Genomic DNA, 18,231 nt, shown 5'->3' with positions numbered 1-18,231 from the left:
TCCTGAGCCCTCCTCCCTTCCTCCTCACTGCTGACTATTTATTTACATTCTTCCTGTCCTCCTGCCTTTCAGCCCCATCCTGTGTACGCACCGCACACACTGTCCCTGTCTCCCTGCCTCCCCTCCTCCCTCCGTGGCCCTGGACCTTAGGTCAACCCCCACCCTCCCTATCCCTCCTCGGCCCTGGCCCTAAGGTCAACCCCCACCCTGAGTGTCAGTGCGGGGCCTCAGGGGTCAGGGGAGAAAACGCAGAGGGCGCTGGAAGGAATTCTACACTGCTGCTGTTTGTTGACTGGAAGGAGAAACCAAACACGACCCTCATCTCAATTATTCCACAAATAGAGCTAACGGAGACAGTTCTGACGTTGGCATAAAACCTCAGTCAAACCAAAATAGAATGTAGTCAAATCTTCTGTAATACATGTATATCAAGTTTTCTATACCCACGAATGTACATAGCGCACATGAACATATACCCACACTTCAGTGGATATCTCACCTGTTTCCATTACTTTTAAACAGGCTGGAAATCTGCTGAGTAATAATTCCCCCAACGGATTTACAATGTCTGTTTGGGGCAAGGACTGGTCTTCTAGTTGCTCAACAACTTAGTCTGAGTCCATTCATGCTATTTGGAGCACACTAAAGGCTTCTTCTGCATGCTTCGGTTCGGCTGGGGCTTAGCCGTAATCAGCTAGGCGAACCGAACGAGTGTGCTCCCATACTCCCTTAAAAAACCTATGCTTGAAAAATGAGAAAAATGCGGCAATAGTACCGTTTGTCCATCTTGAGACGCCGTAGCCAAAACAGTTCGAATTAATCTAAGATAACTCAAGAAATATGTCATTAATTTTGACGTTTTTGTTGATCTTAGTCGCGCAATTTTACATCTAACTAATATGTTTGGTACAGTACTTCTCAAGTGAAAAAATGTGCATGAGAACGAGTCGGCTATCATTGAATGACAACGAACACCTCATTGAAGAATCCCTACTGTTGACCAATGACCGATGAAGGGGCGTAGACTTCGGCTCCCAACTTCGACTTGCCTCATGAAATAATGTTGTGTGCACGAACAGCCGATTAAACCCTTGCCAAAGACCAAAACAAACAAAAACATCACAAACTGTTAATACATGCACAAACTCTTCCGAACTGTTTCGGATGGGAAGCATGCGAACGCCTTCAGGGCTCCCTCTCTCCACCACTGTTTGTTCCTAGGTAAACTTTAAGGTATAGGCAAGATTAGGTGTACTGTATGTGTAATTTGGGTGGACTGTTCATTTAACCAGGCCTTGGGGTGATGCATGTCCAGATTTGACAACTAAAGGATGTTCAAGGGGATCCAGACAGGGGCTTTAACGTCAGCTTGTCATGACTTTGGTGGTCTGATGAAAACCTTCTAAGACAGCCAGCTGCATGCATTTTAAAAGTTAGCTGTTTTTAAATAAATGTGATTCATCAGTTATCGAACCCAAATACAATCCTCCTCTGCTGTGGTATGTACACATATGGTCGTTATCTGTATACAAACTAAACCTAGAAACCCTTTCATGTTTAAACTGTTAAACTTATATGGGTCATGACACTTACATTTTAGGGCCATATATCTTAGAGAGACATTTTCTAGTAAACATTTTCAACTTCAATTTCCCTCAATCAGCTCTAAACAGTCTCACACTGAGCTATGAGAAATAGCCACTGGGAATAAGTCTCACACTGAGCTATGAGAAATAGCCACTGGGAATAAGTCTCACACTGAGCTATGAGAAATAGCCACTGGGAATAAGTCTCACACTGAGCTATGAGAAATAGCCACTGGGAATAAGTCTCACACTGAGCTATGAGAAATAGCCACTGGGAATAAGTCTCACACTGAGCTATGAGAAATAGCCACTGGGAATCAGTCTCACACTGAGCTATGAGAAATAGCCACTGGGAATAAGTCTCACACTGAGCTATGAGAAATAGCCACTGGGAATCAGTCTCACACTGAGCTATGAGAAATAGCCACTGGGAATCAGTCTCATTTCCACTCACCTCGCTGTCCTTTTGTCCCTTCTTCTTCAGCTGGTCACATTTACGCAGCTTACATATCTGCTTCCCAATCTTACGGTTCATACAGTTGCTGCAGGTGCCACAATTCTCCTTCTGCATACAGGGTGCACACACGCCGCACCGCCTCCTCTTCTTACCCTGAGGGCCAGCGTGAGGCACTCCATGGGCGGGGTGCCTGAGAGAGAAGAGACCGCCTTGCTGGTGCTCAGTCTGGATATATTCGGAGTGAGGGGACAGGGGCACCGCTGGGCCCTCCATGGCTACCCTCGGGCCCCGCAGAAAGATCTGGGCCCCGGTCTCGTCACCGTCCATGGAGAATTCATAGATGTCCTGGAAGGGTGGGGGGCCAGGCCCTCCCTTGGCCCTGTGCATTCTGACAGACAGTCCAGCCTAAAGCCTAGCTGCACAGTCCTGGTAGCAATATGAGGGATAAAAACAGAACAGCAGCAACACAGAGTAGTGTAGTCTAATGGGAGAGTTCTGGAGTTGGGAAGGTAGTTGTTGTGAGAGCTGAGAAGGGCTGAGACAAACGCAACTTCTAGATGCTAGTCTAGTCCATCCTGTCCTGTCAGTCTCCTGGTTGGCCTGCTGGATGAGATTGGTCGTTGGGGATAGGGCATCTTTCCCAGCTACCCAGAGGGACAGATAGGGGTCAGCCATAACCACAGCAGGGGAGGAGGTGTGAGAGGAGACATGGTCTGGTCTTGCCAATCCAGCAGTAGCCTACCTGGTTGCTATCTGAAAGTGGGAATAGACAGCATGGAGAGAAATATGGAAGAGAGAACAGTTACTTACAATGGACAATAGCAATGTGTGTGTTCCATGTAGGCCAATAAACAGAGAAAATATGAGAATACAAATTCACCAGTCATCCCCCAAACACACACAAATGTATCAATTACTGCTTTATAGGGAAATACATAAATCTCACATCAGGATAGGTATTAGTAGTCTAGACCTGTCATTAGAAATGGATAGGTCTGGGGATGCCAGTCTATTGTAATATTGTCTGGGAGTCTTACACAGGCAGATGAAATGCACATGGGTCGATATGGGCCTACGTGCAAATTGAGAAAAATGCCGAGTTCTATAATGGCGATCCCTCCCCACGAGGAGGGGGCTTTGTTTGTCCTGTATGAATGAGAAAGGGAGTTTCGTTGATGCCCGCGACCGAGCTCTTTGTTCTGCAGTCAGACTCATTAAACTGAAACGTTTTAACTGCGTCGATACACCCGGTGTAGCCAAATTGTTTCTCCACGGCAGCAGGCCTACGCCGACGTTGAATCACTGCGGTAGCATTTTGTTTCATACTTTGCATATACAAAGATAGGATACACTCAGAAATGTATAATTCTCCTTTCTAATTGAACGTGCTTTGACGACTTATTATCAGGCCCCCTAATATTGTCAACGTGTCTGGAATTCGAATGACATGAAGAGGATGCTTTTCAGTTGTGCAAATCCGCAGATGAGGTGAAGACTTTATTTTTGCGATAGGGAACCCACTAGTTACTTTCTTACTTTAGTTTTGCAATGTTGTCAGTCGTCCCAAACATTGTTACAAAGTCGTTATTATTGCAACATTAGTCACAACCACTATTCAGACGGAACAGTGTGTCATTATGAGAACTTGGGACTAAGGTTCTATCTGCATTTTTATTTTAAAAAGTGTTTTTGGCATAGCCTTGTTTTATTCAATGTTCTCTACCTATATAGTGCTTTAAATAACCCAATTCATGTTGTTAAGTTCAAAAGAATACAATATATATTTTTAAAAATGCTGACACCATTCAAACCAATGAGGGTTCGGTAATGTAAAGCCAATTATATCAGAATCATCGTTTTGCAAAATGAACCTTTTAGTCCCAAGCTCTCTGATACAAACCAATCACATGAAGTTTTACTTCATTTATTAGGCACGATAGAGACCTAAAAGTCTGCATATTGGGTGTCAATCTTCTACATCCAAGCCTAGGCTTCATCGACCCCTATTGTTGTCCAAAAAAATAAATACATCTACAACCTTTTTAGGAAGCCTATGCATCATCAATGCAAATATATAGACGCCAAATGAAGTGCCTATGGACAGGTGAGCGTAAATTCACCATGCATACTGAGCGTAAATACAGGGTGAAATATTAGTTTATTTTTGTCTTGTTTGGTTGTGTGCAAAAACCAATATTCAACAAAAAAATAATTATGCTGGAATGGAAAAATCGTTAAGAAAAAGCCTAAATATAGGCTATCCAATGAGACCTGACATGCTCGCTAATATAGGCCTAGCCACACAATTAGACAGTATTTGGCAACGGGTATTAATTAGGCTACTTTCCTGTGAAAGTCTTGTGCAGAATCAGATGCAATGGCACGTTGCCACAATGCAACACGCGCTCCACTACCCTACTTCCCAAATAAGCACATGGCTTATTCAGCAATTTATACCGGGTGCTTTAACTGGAGGCAAACTCCAGCGCTGTACAAGACTGGTACACAGTCCCATTATTATAACCAACGATGGTTTAACTCGTGTATTAAACACTTTGTCAATAGTTTATTGAAGTGTCAGTTAAAGGGGTTGGAGGGGAAAGAACTTCAAATCGACTTTTAAAATATCACTCCCGGGATCAAATAGACAAGAACAATGATCAAAGGATAAAAAGTGAGAAAAACATCAGATAAAACAATACACAATTAGATGGTATCAATACATTTACATAAACCTCAATATCTGTCAAACAGAACACATAAATCTGTTAAGGCATGTGTGAAGTCGCACACATTAAATAATGGGAGTTTATCAGTGGGCCCAATGTGTATTTGACTAATTGCTTTACTGATGAGATACTACTCACTTTCATTTGGTGGAATACACATCCAGATTTATTTCGACAACAAGCTGTTAGGCTATTGGAAAGGCTGATGGCCACAGAAAGGAAATAGAGAAATATCTCAAGAGATAGGATACATACCAAGTTTGACGGGTGGGTCTTTAAATCCCTCGATTTTTTTTATACCTTAGATAAAGTTTATAAAAATAAAACAGCATAAACTCCACCTTCAAAGGCAAAGCAAACGTCTAGATATTATTATTGAAAAGTTGTTCGAAGGTGAATTATGAGAAAAATTATGCAAAAATTGCAGTGGAACAGTAACATAAAAAGCAACTCAACTCCCAGAATAAAAACAAAACGTAGCCAATAAACTTTGAGAAAATGCGCGATTCTTTTACACAGTTTTTCACTTAGTGACTCGTTGAAGGTCCGAGGTCTGGTTAGAGTTAAAAGACGAAGAAAATAATAGCAGAAAACGTTGTGGAGCGCTTAAAGTGATCAGCAAATTACGGAGTGGAGTTCGATACACACAGTGGAACAACCGGGTTAACGCTTCTCCCTATGACGTCATTCTCATCTCAGACAGTACACATTTTTACGTTTTACACACAAACCCTCAAAATGAAAACATGAAATTACATTAGTTATAAATCATGGGATTCTTTTTTAGAAAGTAAGAAAACAAATATGAGATGGGCTATGTCCTCCTAATCAAAATGATGAAAATTGGTATTTGCCATGAAGTCATTTCCCACATAATAGTAACTGGTGTGGGCTATTTGTCGAACTGTTAAGTTTGGAATATCTGTGGAATTCAAAGATCGAATAAATTGAGAGGAATGTTCGTTGTAGCCTACCCATGACGTGGGATAGAAAAGAAGCACAACCCACACCGTGTGTTCATCACTTAGTTCATCAAACCAAAAACATTAAAAGCTCCCATACATCTTCATTAATGGCCTCTCATAACAAGATATCATGACAGAAATGTGTTTGAAGTTACAGACATGTAGAAACAGTTGGCCAGATCGATCTACACCGACTACATTGTGGTCGTTACCAAGTAGCCACTAACTGAGAGGACCAAAATTAACCCGATAATTCAGGGTATATCATATCAATTCTTAAATCTTTAATATCATACCATTGTAAAACTCAAGTTTGAATTCATTTGACAGACACACAAACAAAAGCCGCAAACACAAAAGCAAACCTTTAAACATTCTTGATAGGGCAACCCATCGTCATCAAACGGTAGTACGTCAGTCAGTATAGAGTAATAAAGATACATCTGTGCTGCATTATATAATAGGGCTATACAGTATAGGCTTGTGCTTGGATCAGGATTCAGTCCCTGATCAATCATTGGTCAATAAATAATCATTTAAAAAAAAGGTAATCAAGAGTGATTAAGGTGGACAAAACTTCAGGTAGGCCACAGCAAAGTGCTCAACATGACACCTTACATGATATAAAGAGAGAAAAGCAGTAACATATCACCCAGCATAATACAACCGTTAGATGTGATATGGAAGGACATGGTTACACATACAGTATTAACTGATGATAAAACAATGAATATGGTTGTGCATAATTCAGGGGAAGGGATTTCATGTCACATTCTCAAACTCTAATGTGTTGACTTCAGTGTTGATGACAGACAGGCAAACAGACAAATCCATAAACATGGTTCGGAGGACTGAGAAGAAAAATTCAGGAAACGGGGGAGTTTCGGAATAAGTGAGGGTAGAAAATACCAAGGGGACCGAGGAATAACATAGGAATGTAATAGAAGTAGCACCAGGAGTGTTTCCTGGCCATGTGACCTGACCAGAAGAAACTCTGGGCAATGTTGATGATAAGGAATTGATTGAAGCACGAGAAAAAGGGTACTAGCAGTAGACTGTAGTGACACATCTGAGGGAAGCACATAAACCGGTTTGCCTGCCATTCTCACTCACAAGAGGAACTCAAAAGGATAGCAAAGAGCTTGGAAAGAGAACCAGAAATGACAACAGAGATACCCATCTTAGGCCTGCTACAAAAGCCGTAGCTACACTGAGACTGGTAACCTCATAACTAACACATTTGACAGTGCAAACAACTCCATTAAAAACAGGATTTTGTGTGTCGCGTCACACATTCTGTAGTAGTTCAGTTAGACAGCAGAGCCTCTAGTTTGTGAGGATAAATCCTGAAATGCATTTACACAGGGAATGCATCATAGCCACACACAACCCCCCCCCCCCCCCCCCCCCCCCCCCCCCCCATCTGAAACCACCTCCTATCTGTTGTACAGTAGTGGTGCAGAGGCCAGAGAGTGACGACTCAAGCCTCTATGTCCGGACCTGGAATTTGCCAGCTTTGGTCATGTACTTGATGCCTTTGAATGGCTTGTACTTCTCCCCGTACATATCCAACCGATTCACCTTCAGTCCTGGAGAAGAACAAGGAAATTAAAAAGGAGAAAAGGTGTCACATTGCTATTCAAAATGTATTTCTACAGAAAGTCACATAAAACATTGATTTGGTCACTGCAAGGGTCGTAAGATACACGTAAACCCCTTTTGGAAACAGATACAAACCTCTCTGAGGATCAGATAGATTAAATAGAGATTGAGTATCTTGTTTCCATCTAATGGGAAAAGGTGTCACTGTGAATGAGCTGTGTGGATGTCATGTGATTGTCTGCTGAGCATGCTTTGTAATATGGAGTTAGTAGATAGAATATTAATAAGATCTGATCTAGGGTTAGATATTTATTTAGTCCCTGAAATGATTATGGGTCAAGTAAACTGATACTAAATCAGCTGCTAAGTGGCAACGTCTACTCTAGAGTGTAATAACCAATTATGATAAAGGTGTGTGTATACTACTAATAATTTGTGGGGGTTCTTATATTAGTCTGTTAAACACAATTGTGTAATGTATTTTTGTTGTTGTTGCATATACCAACTTCCACTGACACCTGCGGGGTCACGGCCAGGGTCACCATTGTACAGCCCCCCTGGAGCAATTAGGATTAAGTGCCTTGCTCAAGGGCAGAGCAAATTATTTTTTTACCTTGTCAGCTCCAGTATTTGAACCAGCAACCTTTCGGTTACTGGCCCAACACTCTAACCTCGAAGCTACCTGTGTGTGTGTGTGTGTGTGTGTTTTACCAGAGAGGGCCGACTGTTGGATCTTGAACTGGATGTTGATGGTGGGGTTCTCGTCTGGCTTGGAGGCCCCTGCCTGCAGGCTCATAGAGCCTTTTAGACTCGGCAGTTTCTGAGGGTTGATCTTACCCACGTCCCACGACAGGAGCTGCAAAGGGACAACACAATATCCTCACAATGTTATTACCCCACATAGGGAGAAGGGTATAATTATGAATACACAGAGGTGGGTGGGGGGAGAAATCAACCATTCCATGGAATGTATGACCACTGACCCTTATGTAAGTTTACAGCATACACCACCACCTGGTCGGGTTAATCCATATCGGCACACACGCACGCATACATGCACTCCCTTCCCCACCACCTTACCTTAGTGACAGGGTCGAAGGTGTATGTCCCCTGGGTGGGGTTGAGGTTGGTGTTGAGAACTCCGCGGGGCAGCTGGCTGCTGACCAGAACAGCCTCTACTCCCTTCCCCATGGTCTGCTTGGGGCCCAGGGTCAGCTCAAAGCGGCCCTGAGAACTACCCTCCCTGAACGTGATGTTGTGCTTGACGTACACTGGGATGGCCACCAGACTGAGGGGCAGACACAGAGAGTGTCAGAATAACACAAGTAGGACAGACACCGAGACAAAAACATCCCAGAGCACACTGAACAAAGTGTAACAGTGACTAGGACTAAATTAAACAAGTGAATCATTTTCTGCTCAGATGTCAGTTTGTTATTACAACTTTTAAAAATGTGAAACTTCTTACTAAAAATGTGGAAATACAAATGTAAACTGTCCGGGTCATACTGGCATTGGCGACAAATATCGCAAAAACCACAAGAGATAATGATCCAATCTATACCAAGACACGTACAGTACTGCACTACATTCCTAAAAACTATACTACTTACATCTAATGCTTTGTCAAATGGATGTTTTGTGAATAAAAACATCAATTTGATAATTCATGTAAACACTCAACCAAACACGGGTCTTCATCTAGCTAACACTTTAACAACAACTCGAGTTTTGGGTCGAGTCACAACTACGATGTCAATTTACTTTGAAATACCTTGCTGACCTTAATGGGTGGAGACTAAAATTAAGACAACGACAAGAAAAAGTCAACATTCAGAAAATGGGAAGCAAGCAGACGTGTGTGTTATGCCTTAAGCACATGCACGACATGGCCAAGACTATGTGGACACCCCTTCAAATGAGTGGATTTGGCTATTTCAGCCACACCAGATGCTGACAGGTTTATAAAATTGAGCACACAGCAATGCAACGTCCCATGACAAACTTTGGCAGTAGAATGGCCTGTACTGAAGAGCTCAGAAACGTTCAATGTGGCACCGTCATAGGATGCCAACTTTCCAACAAGTCAGTTTGACAAATTCATGCCCTGCTAGAGCTGCCCTGGTCAACTGTAAGTGCTGTTATTGTGTAGCGGAAACGTCTAGGAGCAACAACGGCTCAGTCGCGAAGTGGTAGGGCACACAAGCTCACAGAATGAGAACGGCAAGTACTGAAACGCATAAAAATCATCTATCCTCAGTTGCAACACTCACTACCGAGATCCAAATTGCCTCTGGAAGCAACAGCAGCACAATAACTGTTCATCAGGAGCTTCATGAAATGAGTTTCCATGACCGTGCAGCCGCACATAAGCATAAGATCATCATGCGTAATGCCAAGCGTTGGTTGGAGTGGTGTAAAGCTCGCCGCTATTGGACTCGGGAGCAGTAGAAACGCTTCACCATCTGGCAGTCCAATGGACGAATCTGGATTTGGTGGATGCCAGGAGAACGCTACCTGTTCGAATGCATAGTGCCAACTAAAGTTTGGCGGAGGAGGAATAATGGTCTGGGGCCGACTTTCATGGTTCGGTTTAGGCCCCTTAGTTCCAGTGAAGGGAAATCTTAGCGCTACTGCATACAATGACATTCTAGAAGCGAGGTCCATACAGAAATGGTTTGTTGAGATCGGTGTGGGACATGCAGAAAGACAATGATCCAAGACACAATCAAGTCAACATGAAAATGGTGCAAAAGCAACAAATTTTAAGTTTTGGAATGGCCTAGTCAAAGTCCAGACATAATCTCAATTAAGATGATGTGGCAGGACTTGAAACGAGCAGTTCATGCTTGAAAACCCACAAATGTCAATGAGTTAAAGAAGTTAACTCAGTGACAAGAGTGGGCCAAAAGTCCTCCACAGCGATGTGAGACTGATCAACTACTACAGGAGGCATTTGGTTGTAGTCATTGCAGCTAAAGGTGGCACAACCAGTTATTGAGTGTAAGGGGCAATTACTTTTTTCACACAAGGGAATTGGATTTTGCATAACTTTGTTAAATAAGTATCTTTGTTTTGTTATTTGTAAACTTATGTTCCATTTACCATTACCACATATTTTTGGTTGAAGATCTGATAACATCCAGTATTAAAAAAAAATGCATAAATAGAGAAAATCAGAAACGGGACAAATACTAGTTAAGGCACTGTATGTGGTATAATATTTTAAAGCCAGTGTAAAGCCTGAGAAAACAGAGCAGAAGAATAGAGGAGAACAGAGCTACTGACTTCTGGGAGCTGACGTGGTAGGAGAGCAGCCGGAAGTTTCCATCTGGGGGGATGAAGGAGAGGATCCTCTCCGCTTCCCAGCGCTTGAACCTCACACACGGGTGGAAGCTCACATCATCCAGCAGACGAGGGTTCTGTGACAGGATCAAACAGGGGTATCAAGACAGAGAGAAAGAGAGTGGGAGTGACAGAAACCGATAGGACCATTTTGACACAGTTAACTTCAGTATGTCATACAGAGAGGCAGAGAGTGATCGGCTATTTGCAGGGGACAGGATTGGAGATAAACGATTGGCTACAGAGGATCCGGCTCGCCAGCCCATTCAATCTGTTCAGCGGGAGGTTTGAGTAAAAAAAAAATGTATAATAAAAAAATTCTAATAAATAAAATAAACATATAGTACCAGTCAAAAGTTTGGACACACCTACTCATTGCTCAGCATATGTGGGAACTCCTTCAAGACTGTTGGAAAAGCATTTCTCATGAAGCTGGTTGAGAGAATGCCAAGAGTGTGCAAAGCTGTCATCAAGGCAAAGGGTGGCTACTTTGAAGAATCTCAAATCTATTTTGATTTGTTTAACACTTTTTTGGTTACTACATTATTCCATGTGTTATTTCATAGTTTTGATGTCTTCACTATTATTCTACAATGTAGAAAATAGTCAAAATAAAGAAAAACCCTTGAATGAGTAGGTCTCCCCAAACTTTTGACTGGTACTGTACATACATTCACACTCCTCTGCGTATTTATTTTGACTTCTACATTAATATGGATGCTACCATGACTACAGATATTCATGAACAAATCCTGAATAACTACGAGTGAGAAAGTTAGAGGCATAAATCCCCCCCCCCCCCAAAAAAAAAATGTTAACCTCTGCTGTTATTGGCTGGTAATGGTAGGAGGTTTTAGGGGCATGATACGCTATATATACACAAAAGTATGAAATCAAGCACACAGCCATGCAATCTCCATAGACAACAATTGGCAGTAGAATTGCCTTACTGGAGAGCTCAATGACATTCAATGTGGCACAGTCATAGGATGCCACCTTTCCAACAAGTCAGTTCTTAAAATTACTGCCCTGCTAGAGCTGCCACAGTCAACTGTGTGTGCTGTTTTGTGAAGTGTGAAAGTCTAGGAGCAACAACGGCTCAGCTGCGAAGAGGTAGGCCACAAAAGCTCACAGAACGGGACCGCAGAGTGCTGAAGCGCATAAAAATGGTCTGTCCTAAGTTGCAACACTAACTACAGAGATCCAAACGGCCTCTGGAAGCAACGCCAGCACAATAACTATTTGTCGGGAGCTTCATGAAATTGGCTTCCATTTCCGAGCAGCCACACACAAGCCGAAGATCACCATGCGCAATGCCAAGCATCGTCTGGAGTGGTGTAAAGCTTGCCTCCATTGGACTCTGGAGCAGTGGAAACGTGTTCTCTGGAGTGATGAATCACGCTTCACCATCTGGCAGTCTGACAGACGAATCGAATTGGAACGCTGACTGCGAGCCTGGCCTAATCGCTCAACATCAGTGCCCGACCTCACTAATGCTTTTGTGGCTGAATGGAAGCAAGTCCCTGCATTTAGTGGAAAGCCTTCCCAGAAGAGTGGAGGCTGTCATAGCAGCAAAAGGGGGGGCAACTCAATATTAATGTCCATGATTTTGGAATGAGATGTTCAGGAAGCATTTTGTCATGTAGTATTTTTGTGCATCTGTACTTTCCACTGATCATTAAACATGATTAATTCAGAATTATCCATAATCATGGTAGCATCAACATTAATGTAAAGTGTTCAGAAATATATTCTAAATCAAATTTTGAATTACATTTTTTTTATATTGACATACAAATTGGTGGTTACAGTCTTGTCCCATCGCTGCAACTCCCGTAAGGACTCAGGAGAGGTGAAGGTCGAGAGCCAATGCGTCCTCCGAAACACGACCCTGCCAAGCTGCACTGCTTCTTGACACACTGCTCACTTAACCCAGAAGCCAGCCGCACCGATGTGTCAGAGGAAACACAGTACAACTGGCAACCGTGTCAGCGTGCATGCGCCCGGGCCGGCCACAGGATTCCCATCGCGCTCTAGCGATAAGGACATCCCGGCTGGCCAAATCCTCCCCTAACCCGGATGATGCTGGGCCAATTGTGCGCCCCATCATGGGTCTCCTGGTCGTGGCCGGCCTCGACACAGCCCGGGGTCAAACCCGGGTCTGCAGTGACTCCTCAATACCACTGCGCCCAAGATATTATATTCGTATTTACAATAAGTGACTACAAAATGACAACATATAATTTACCATTCATTTCTATTGGGCCCAACACATCCAAAAAGTTCTAAAAAAATAAGTGAATTTGTCCAAATACTTATGACATCCTCAAAAATGGGGACTAGATACAAAATGCATTCATTTCTAAAATGGTATAACAGGTATGAAAATAGCACTACAAAAAGAAGGTGACATTCTGTTCTGTCGCCTCATAAATAATGTGATCTCAAATACAAAATGATGGTGTGTAGAGACAAATGTAAATATTATTTGTGGTAAAAAAATATTTTTAAAAACACTCTTGAACATCTTAAATTATACTGAACAAAAACGCAACAATTTCACTGAGTTACAGTTCATATAAGGAAATCAGTCAACTGAAATCAATTCATTAGGCCCTCATCTATGGATTTCACATGACTGGGCAGGGGCGCTGCCATGGGTAGGACTGGGAGGGCATAGGCCCACGCACTTGGGAGCCAGGCCCAGCTAATCAGAATGAGCTTTTCCCCACAAAAATTGATTTCTTACAGACAGAAATACTCCTCAGTTTCATCAGCTGTCCGGGTGGCTGGTCTCAGACAATCCCGCAGGTGAAGAAGCCGGGTGTGGAGGTCCTGGGCTAGCGTGGTTACCCGTGGTCTGCGGTTGTGAGGTTGTTTGGACGTACTGCCAAATTCTCTAAAATGATGTTGGAGGCGGCTTATGGTAGAGAAATGACCATTCAATTATCTGGGAACAGCTCTGGTGGTCATTCCTGCAGTCAGCATGCCAATTGCATAGTCCCTCAAAACTTGAGACATCTGTGGCATTGTGTTGGGTGACAGAACTGCACATTTTAGAGAGTGGCCTTTTACTTGAGAAAAATAAGCTTTTTGGGCGTATGGAATTTTCTGGGATATATTATTGCAGCTCATGAAACATGGGACTAACACTTTACATGGTGCCTTTTACCTATTTTTTGCTCAGTACAGATAGAAAGCATGCCAAAATGATCATGAACCTATATTTTAAAATAACTGCAATTTTTTTCTGGCCCGTAATGCATTTGAGGAAACAAATTGCCCCCCCCCCCCCAAAAAAATATGGAATTTCGTAATCACGATGTGGCCCTCGAGACAAAATGACTGCCCGCCCCTGGGCTAGAGAGACTGAGCGAAAGAGAGGACTCACCATGAACGAGAGAGTGAGGTCAGGCATGCCTGTTAATTTCACACAGGCATCAATCACCCCCTGGATCTCTGCTGTGATAGTGGAGCCTAACAGTGTGTGAGAGAAACAGAGAGATGGAGAGAGAGAACAACTCAATCAGAAAGTCAAATTCTGTGTTGGTTATTTTTAATGGGTCAGGATAGATTTACAGGAGAGCGTGATGGGGCAGTATGCCTACCATACCTGATTTATCGATTATGGCATCAATCTCCTCCACTACATCAAAGTAGGCCTCGTTGTTTGTGTACTTCACTCCAGTGCGTCGCCATGGCACCACGGACAACTGGCCAGTAGGGAGCTGCTCCCCTACATTGGTACTGCCTACAAAACAACAGTCAAATATAATGACACACAAACAGGATGCACACATTCAGATAGTTGTGTACAGTGACATGGGTCTAGATGCAAAGTTTAAAAACAAATCATAGCCAACTCCCACTGCCAATAATCTGTAAATAAATAGAACTATTGATGAACACATATGTCATGACTAAGGGGCCAGAGTTTTTCCTGGTCAAGTTGCGTTGTGTAATACTAGGGTGTTGAGGTTGTTATGGTCAGGAAAAAGTGATGACATAGTGACTGTGCAGAGGCAAACTTAGTCATCTTCAGGTACCTGTGATGGTGTTGACCACTGTGCGCAGGATGGTGGGCGGCTTGATGAGCTCTTTGAGGATATTGGACTCTGTGGCCAGGGGGAAACCATTGTCCAGCATCTCCTCTAGTAGCTCATATACTACCACCACATTGTCCTTGATCGCTGCCTCCGTGCACACCCCAAAGTAGTCCTGACAACAGGGAGGGAGGGAGTGAGAGGCCAGGGGAGGGAGGGATCAGTTGAGGGAATGAAGAGTGAGAAGAGATTTTTCACTAAATGAATTACAACATTTTAAAAAGTAACACTTTAACTTAACAATAAGACAATCAGTAACTCAAAGAAACAGTTGGATTACATTGCAAGGTAGACTTAGGGTGCATTTGTAAATTCCCTCTGGCCATCTACTCTGATTTCAAAGCACTCTCTTTTGAGTGTGCTAGAGCGCAGAATAACTGATGCATTTACGAACGCTCAACACCCGTTGAATATATGGCCGGTGTCAGTAAACGTCAGCAAAAAGCGTAATTAAATTGTTGCCAGCAGCACAGGTAGTCACCAAAGCTCTGGATAACATGAAAACAGCCTAACAAGCTCTGCTAGGGTGAAAGATCTGTTCAGAGTGAGGTGTTCTCTCATTTATGTCTGGAAGTAGCTAACTAACTTTAGTCAGTTAAAACCTCTACGGGATCAGTGTCCCTAACCCAGGACAGTTGTTGCTCAATTTGCGATAATGTGACTAGAATGACGTTGTAAACAGCTAATTCCGGGACATAGACATGTTTAATATGGGCAGAAAGAGCAAAAAAAAATACCATGCTATTGTTTGAGGATAGTGCACAGCAAAACACTTTTATCATGACAACTGGTTTGATACATTCACCTCTGAAGTTAAATAATGTACTTACATTCTTGCTCTGATTTGTCATCCTGAGGGTCCCAGAGATAAAATTGATTTTTATATTTAAATGTAGGAACTGGGTTCTACAGTTTGACCCTGCTTGGTTCTACAGTTTGACCCCACCCCCCAAAACCTTTTGCACACACACTCTTGTGGACAACATCTAAATTACACCTAGAATGCTATCCCAATGTATGGCCTTTCTCTTGCATTTCAAAGATGATTGAACAAAAACAAAACATATTTAAAAAAAATGTTTTTTTTTGTTTGTATTATCTTTTACCAAATCTAATGTGTTATATTCTACTACATGAATTTCACATTTTCACAAGTGTTTCCTTTCAAATGGTATCAAGAATATGCATATCCTTGCTTCAGGTACTGAGCTACCGGGAGAGTTGGGAATGTCATTTTATGCGAAAATTGAAAAAAAGTGCGAGAGCAAAAGGCTCTGAATTTACGAACTGACAACTCTCTGAATTTACAAACGCCCTGAGCACATGGAGCGCACTTGGCACTCCAGAGTGAATTTAGGAACGCACCAAGGTGATTAACAACCTGTGTGAAAGTGAAAGTGAATGGACGAAAAGTAAGTATACCAAGTTCAAGTACAAACCTGGAATGTATCAACCACCCTGTGTAAGAACTCAATGACAAAGAGCGGCGGCACCTCGCTCTGGATAACTGCCACAAAGTAAATGCGGTGCCTTAGCACACTGATTAGGTAGTGGTGTGGGGTCGGGATGACTGGGGGCACGTTCTCTGGCTCGCTAGCGCGCTCTTGCGCCTCGAAAAAGTAGTCGCACACGGAGCGGCTCACAACGCTCTTCCAGTGCTTCTCCAGGAAAATGTCCCCCGAGGAGTTCACGAGGAACAGGCTGTGGATCATTTTGGCTGGAGGGTGAGACAGAAAAATAACAAATATTTAGCTAGCGACTCTAAAACGATTCTAGCTATACCATCCATGCAGTTGGAATACAATATACATTTGAGTTACACAGCGCTTGTGGTACTCTCAATATAGACATACATATATGATGAGTGACAATGTAACTTGTGATGTGGAGAAAGGGATAGGACAGGTCACACCGTTTCATTAAATATTCGGCTGTGCTATCGGGTTCCGCCGTGGACGGCCGTAATATCAGTAGGCATGCACACGAACCTGTGAAATAAGATGACTACAGATGATGGTGATATATGGTGTTTTACTGGACGATAGGCCTGCCTCTGTATTCTTACAACATCCCCTCCTCACCGTTGTCTTGTGACAGCAGGCGAGCGCCGTCATACAGCGATGATGAAAACGGAATTATTCATGGCTTGCGCTCAATATTTTAGTGCTATTCCTTATATTCATAACGTGTAATTACTTACCGGTGTCAATCTATTTGTGTTTTCGTCTCGCCTTCGTCTTTTTTCAATGAAAGATTAGAGAAGGCCGTCGCTTGTTCTCAGTTAGCTGGCCTGAATGACGATAAATCTGACACCAGATAGGACCAATCGGAGACGAAAAAAAGCAAGAATGCCCTCCTCTCCCAAATAGCGATTGGTCCATAGTGCGGAGGTTCGTGCCTGTCAGTACCACTCGGAACTCAATTGTAATTGGACAACGTCCAGTAAACACAGGCTGAACATGCACCTTGATTGGCTAAACGGCACCGTCGTGTCTGACATTTTGTGTCAAGACATCGTCCACGGATCATATCAGATTTCATTTTGTGGATACATTTTGTGGATACAAAATATATATATTTCCAATGAATAAAATGTAATGGAAAATAATTTACTTGGTTACATTGAAACCACCATGTGTCTAATCTATCAAACCCATAGCCCATGGGAGGGGTAAAATCTATATATTTTTTAAAGTGTAGGCTTTTTGAATATACATGTGTATATAATTTATATCATTGGCACTTACATACTGTATGTGAAATGGAGATAAATTGGCCTACTGTTAAATCAGAATATAATTGGTCCCTTTGGTACTGTTTTCCATATGTGAGTCTGTAAATATGATAAATTGGATAATGGACTCACTCATATTGAAGATGTCTTATCAAGTAGATAGTCGTTTATGGGGGTGATTGGCAATTTTCTTCAAATGGATCCTTTAAATGGATGCCAAATATGTATTTGCATTCAGTCTGACCTTTTGCAGTCACAGACTACCTTCTGATCCACTCTTATACTGAACAAAAATCTAAACACAACTTTTTTTATTTAACTAGGCAAGTCAGTTAAGAACAAATTCTTATTTACAATGACGGCCTACCCCGCCAAACTCGGACGACGCTGGGCCAATTGTGCGCCGCCCTATGGGACTCCCAATCACGCCCGGATGTGATGCAGCCTGGATTCAAACCAGGTACTGCAGTGATGCCTCTTGCACTGAAATGCAGTGTCTTAGATCACTGCACCACTCGGGAGCCTAACATGTAAAGTGTTGGTCCCATGTTACATGAGCTGAAATAAAAGATCCCATGTGTTTCATATACACAAAAAAGCTTATTTCTCTCAAATGTTGTGCACAAATTTGTTTACATCCCTGTTATAGTGAGCATTTCTCCTTTGCCAAGATAATACATCCACCTGACAGGTGTAGCTTCTTCTTCAGT

At 42.6% G+C, this 18,231-nt stretch overlaps 2 protein-coding genes across 5 annotated transcripts in view; both read right to left on the bottom strand.

The window, feature by feature from the left end:
- LOC110525859 (methylcytosine dioxygenase tet3) overlaps positions 1-7,132 on the bottom strand; it is a 61,046-nt gene extending 53,914 nt beyond the window's left edge. For both annotated transcript variants that reach the window (XM_036980012.1, XM_036980013.1), the window contains exons 1-2: positions 5,028-7,132; positions 2,041-2,796 (exon numbers count right to left, since the gene is read on the bottom strand). In XM_036980012.1, coding sequence (XP_036835907.1) covers positions 2,041-2,430 — 390 coding nt within the window. In that variant the 5' untranslated portion in view covers positions 2,431-2,796; positions 5,028-7,132. The remainder of the gene's footprint in view (positions 1-2,040; positions 2,797-5,027) is intronic.
- A 26-nt stretch (positions 7,133-7,158) lies between these two features.
- Positions 7,159-17,143, bottom strand: LOC110525861 (AP-3 complex subunit mu-2). Of its 3 annotated transcripts, XM_021606332.2 has the most exons (10): positions 16,988-17,125; positions 16,776-16,874; positions 16,227-16,504; positions 14,731-14,902; positions 14,298-14,435; positions 14,076-14,161; positions 10,628-10,761; positions 8,420-8,627; positions 8,051-8,195; positions 7,159-7,326 (listed from the first exon to the last, which is right to left on the bottom strand). In XM_021606332.2, the coding sequence occupies exons 3-10, from the start codon at positions 16,497-16,499 to the stop codon at positions 7,226-7,228; spliced, it is 1,257 nt and encodes a 418-aa protein (XP_021462007.1). In that variant the 5' UTR covers positions 16,500-16,504; positions 16,776-16,874; positions 16,988-17,125; the 3' UTR covers positions 7,159-7,225. The 3 variants fall into 3 exon arrangements, with proteins under 3 accessions (XP_021462007.1, XP_021462006.1, XP_036835912.1); XM_021606331.2 differs by lacking the exon at positions 16,776-16,874 and having other exon boundaries at positions 16,988-17,143; XM_036980017.1 differs by lacking the exons at positions 16,776-16,874; positions 16,988-17,125 and adding an exon at positions 16,641-16,659.
- Positions 17,144-18,231: the final 1,088 nt, after the last annotated feature.

This window comes from Oncorhynchus mykiss, chromosome 6, assembly GCF_013265735.2.
Source record: "Oncorhynchus mykiss isolate Arlee chromosome 6, USDA_OmykA_1.1, whole genome shotgun sequence".
Taxonomy (NCBI): Eukaryota; Metazoa; Chordata; class Actinopteri; order Salmoniformes; family Salmonidae; genus Oncorhynchus; species Oncorhynchus mykiss.
Note: the sequence above shows the minus strand (reverse complement) of the source record. Positions and strands in the feature narration are given on the sequence as shown.

Coding starts and splice junctions, on each gene's coding strand:
- LOC110525861 (XM_021606331.2), bottom strand. CDS start 16,499: ATGATCCACAGCCTGTTCCTCGTGAACTCCTCGGGGGACATTTTCCTG. Junction 10,762..14,075: donor ACCTCACTCTCTCGTTCATG/GTGAGTCCTCTC, acceptor ATCCTGTCACAG/AACCCTCGTCTGCTGGATGA. Junction 8,196..8,419: donor CCTTCGACCCTGTCACTAAG/GTAAGGTGGTGG, acceptor GTCCCTTTGCAG/CTCCTGTCGTGGGACGTGGG.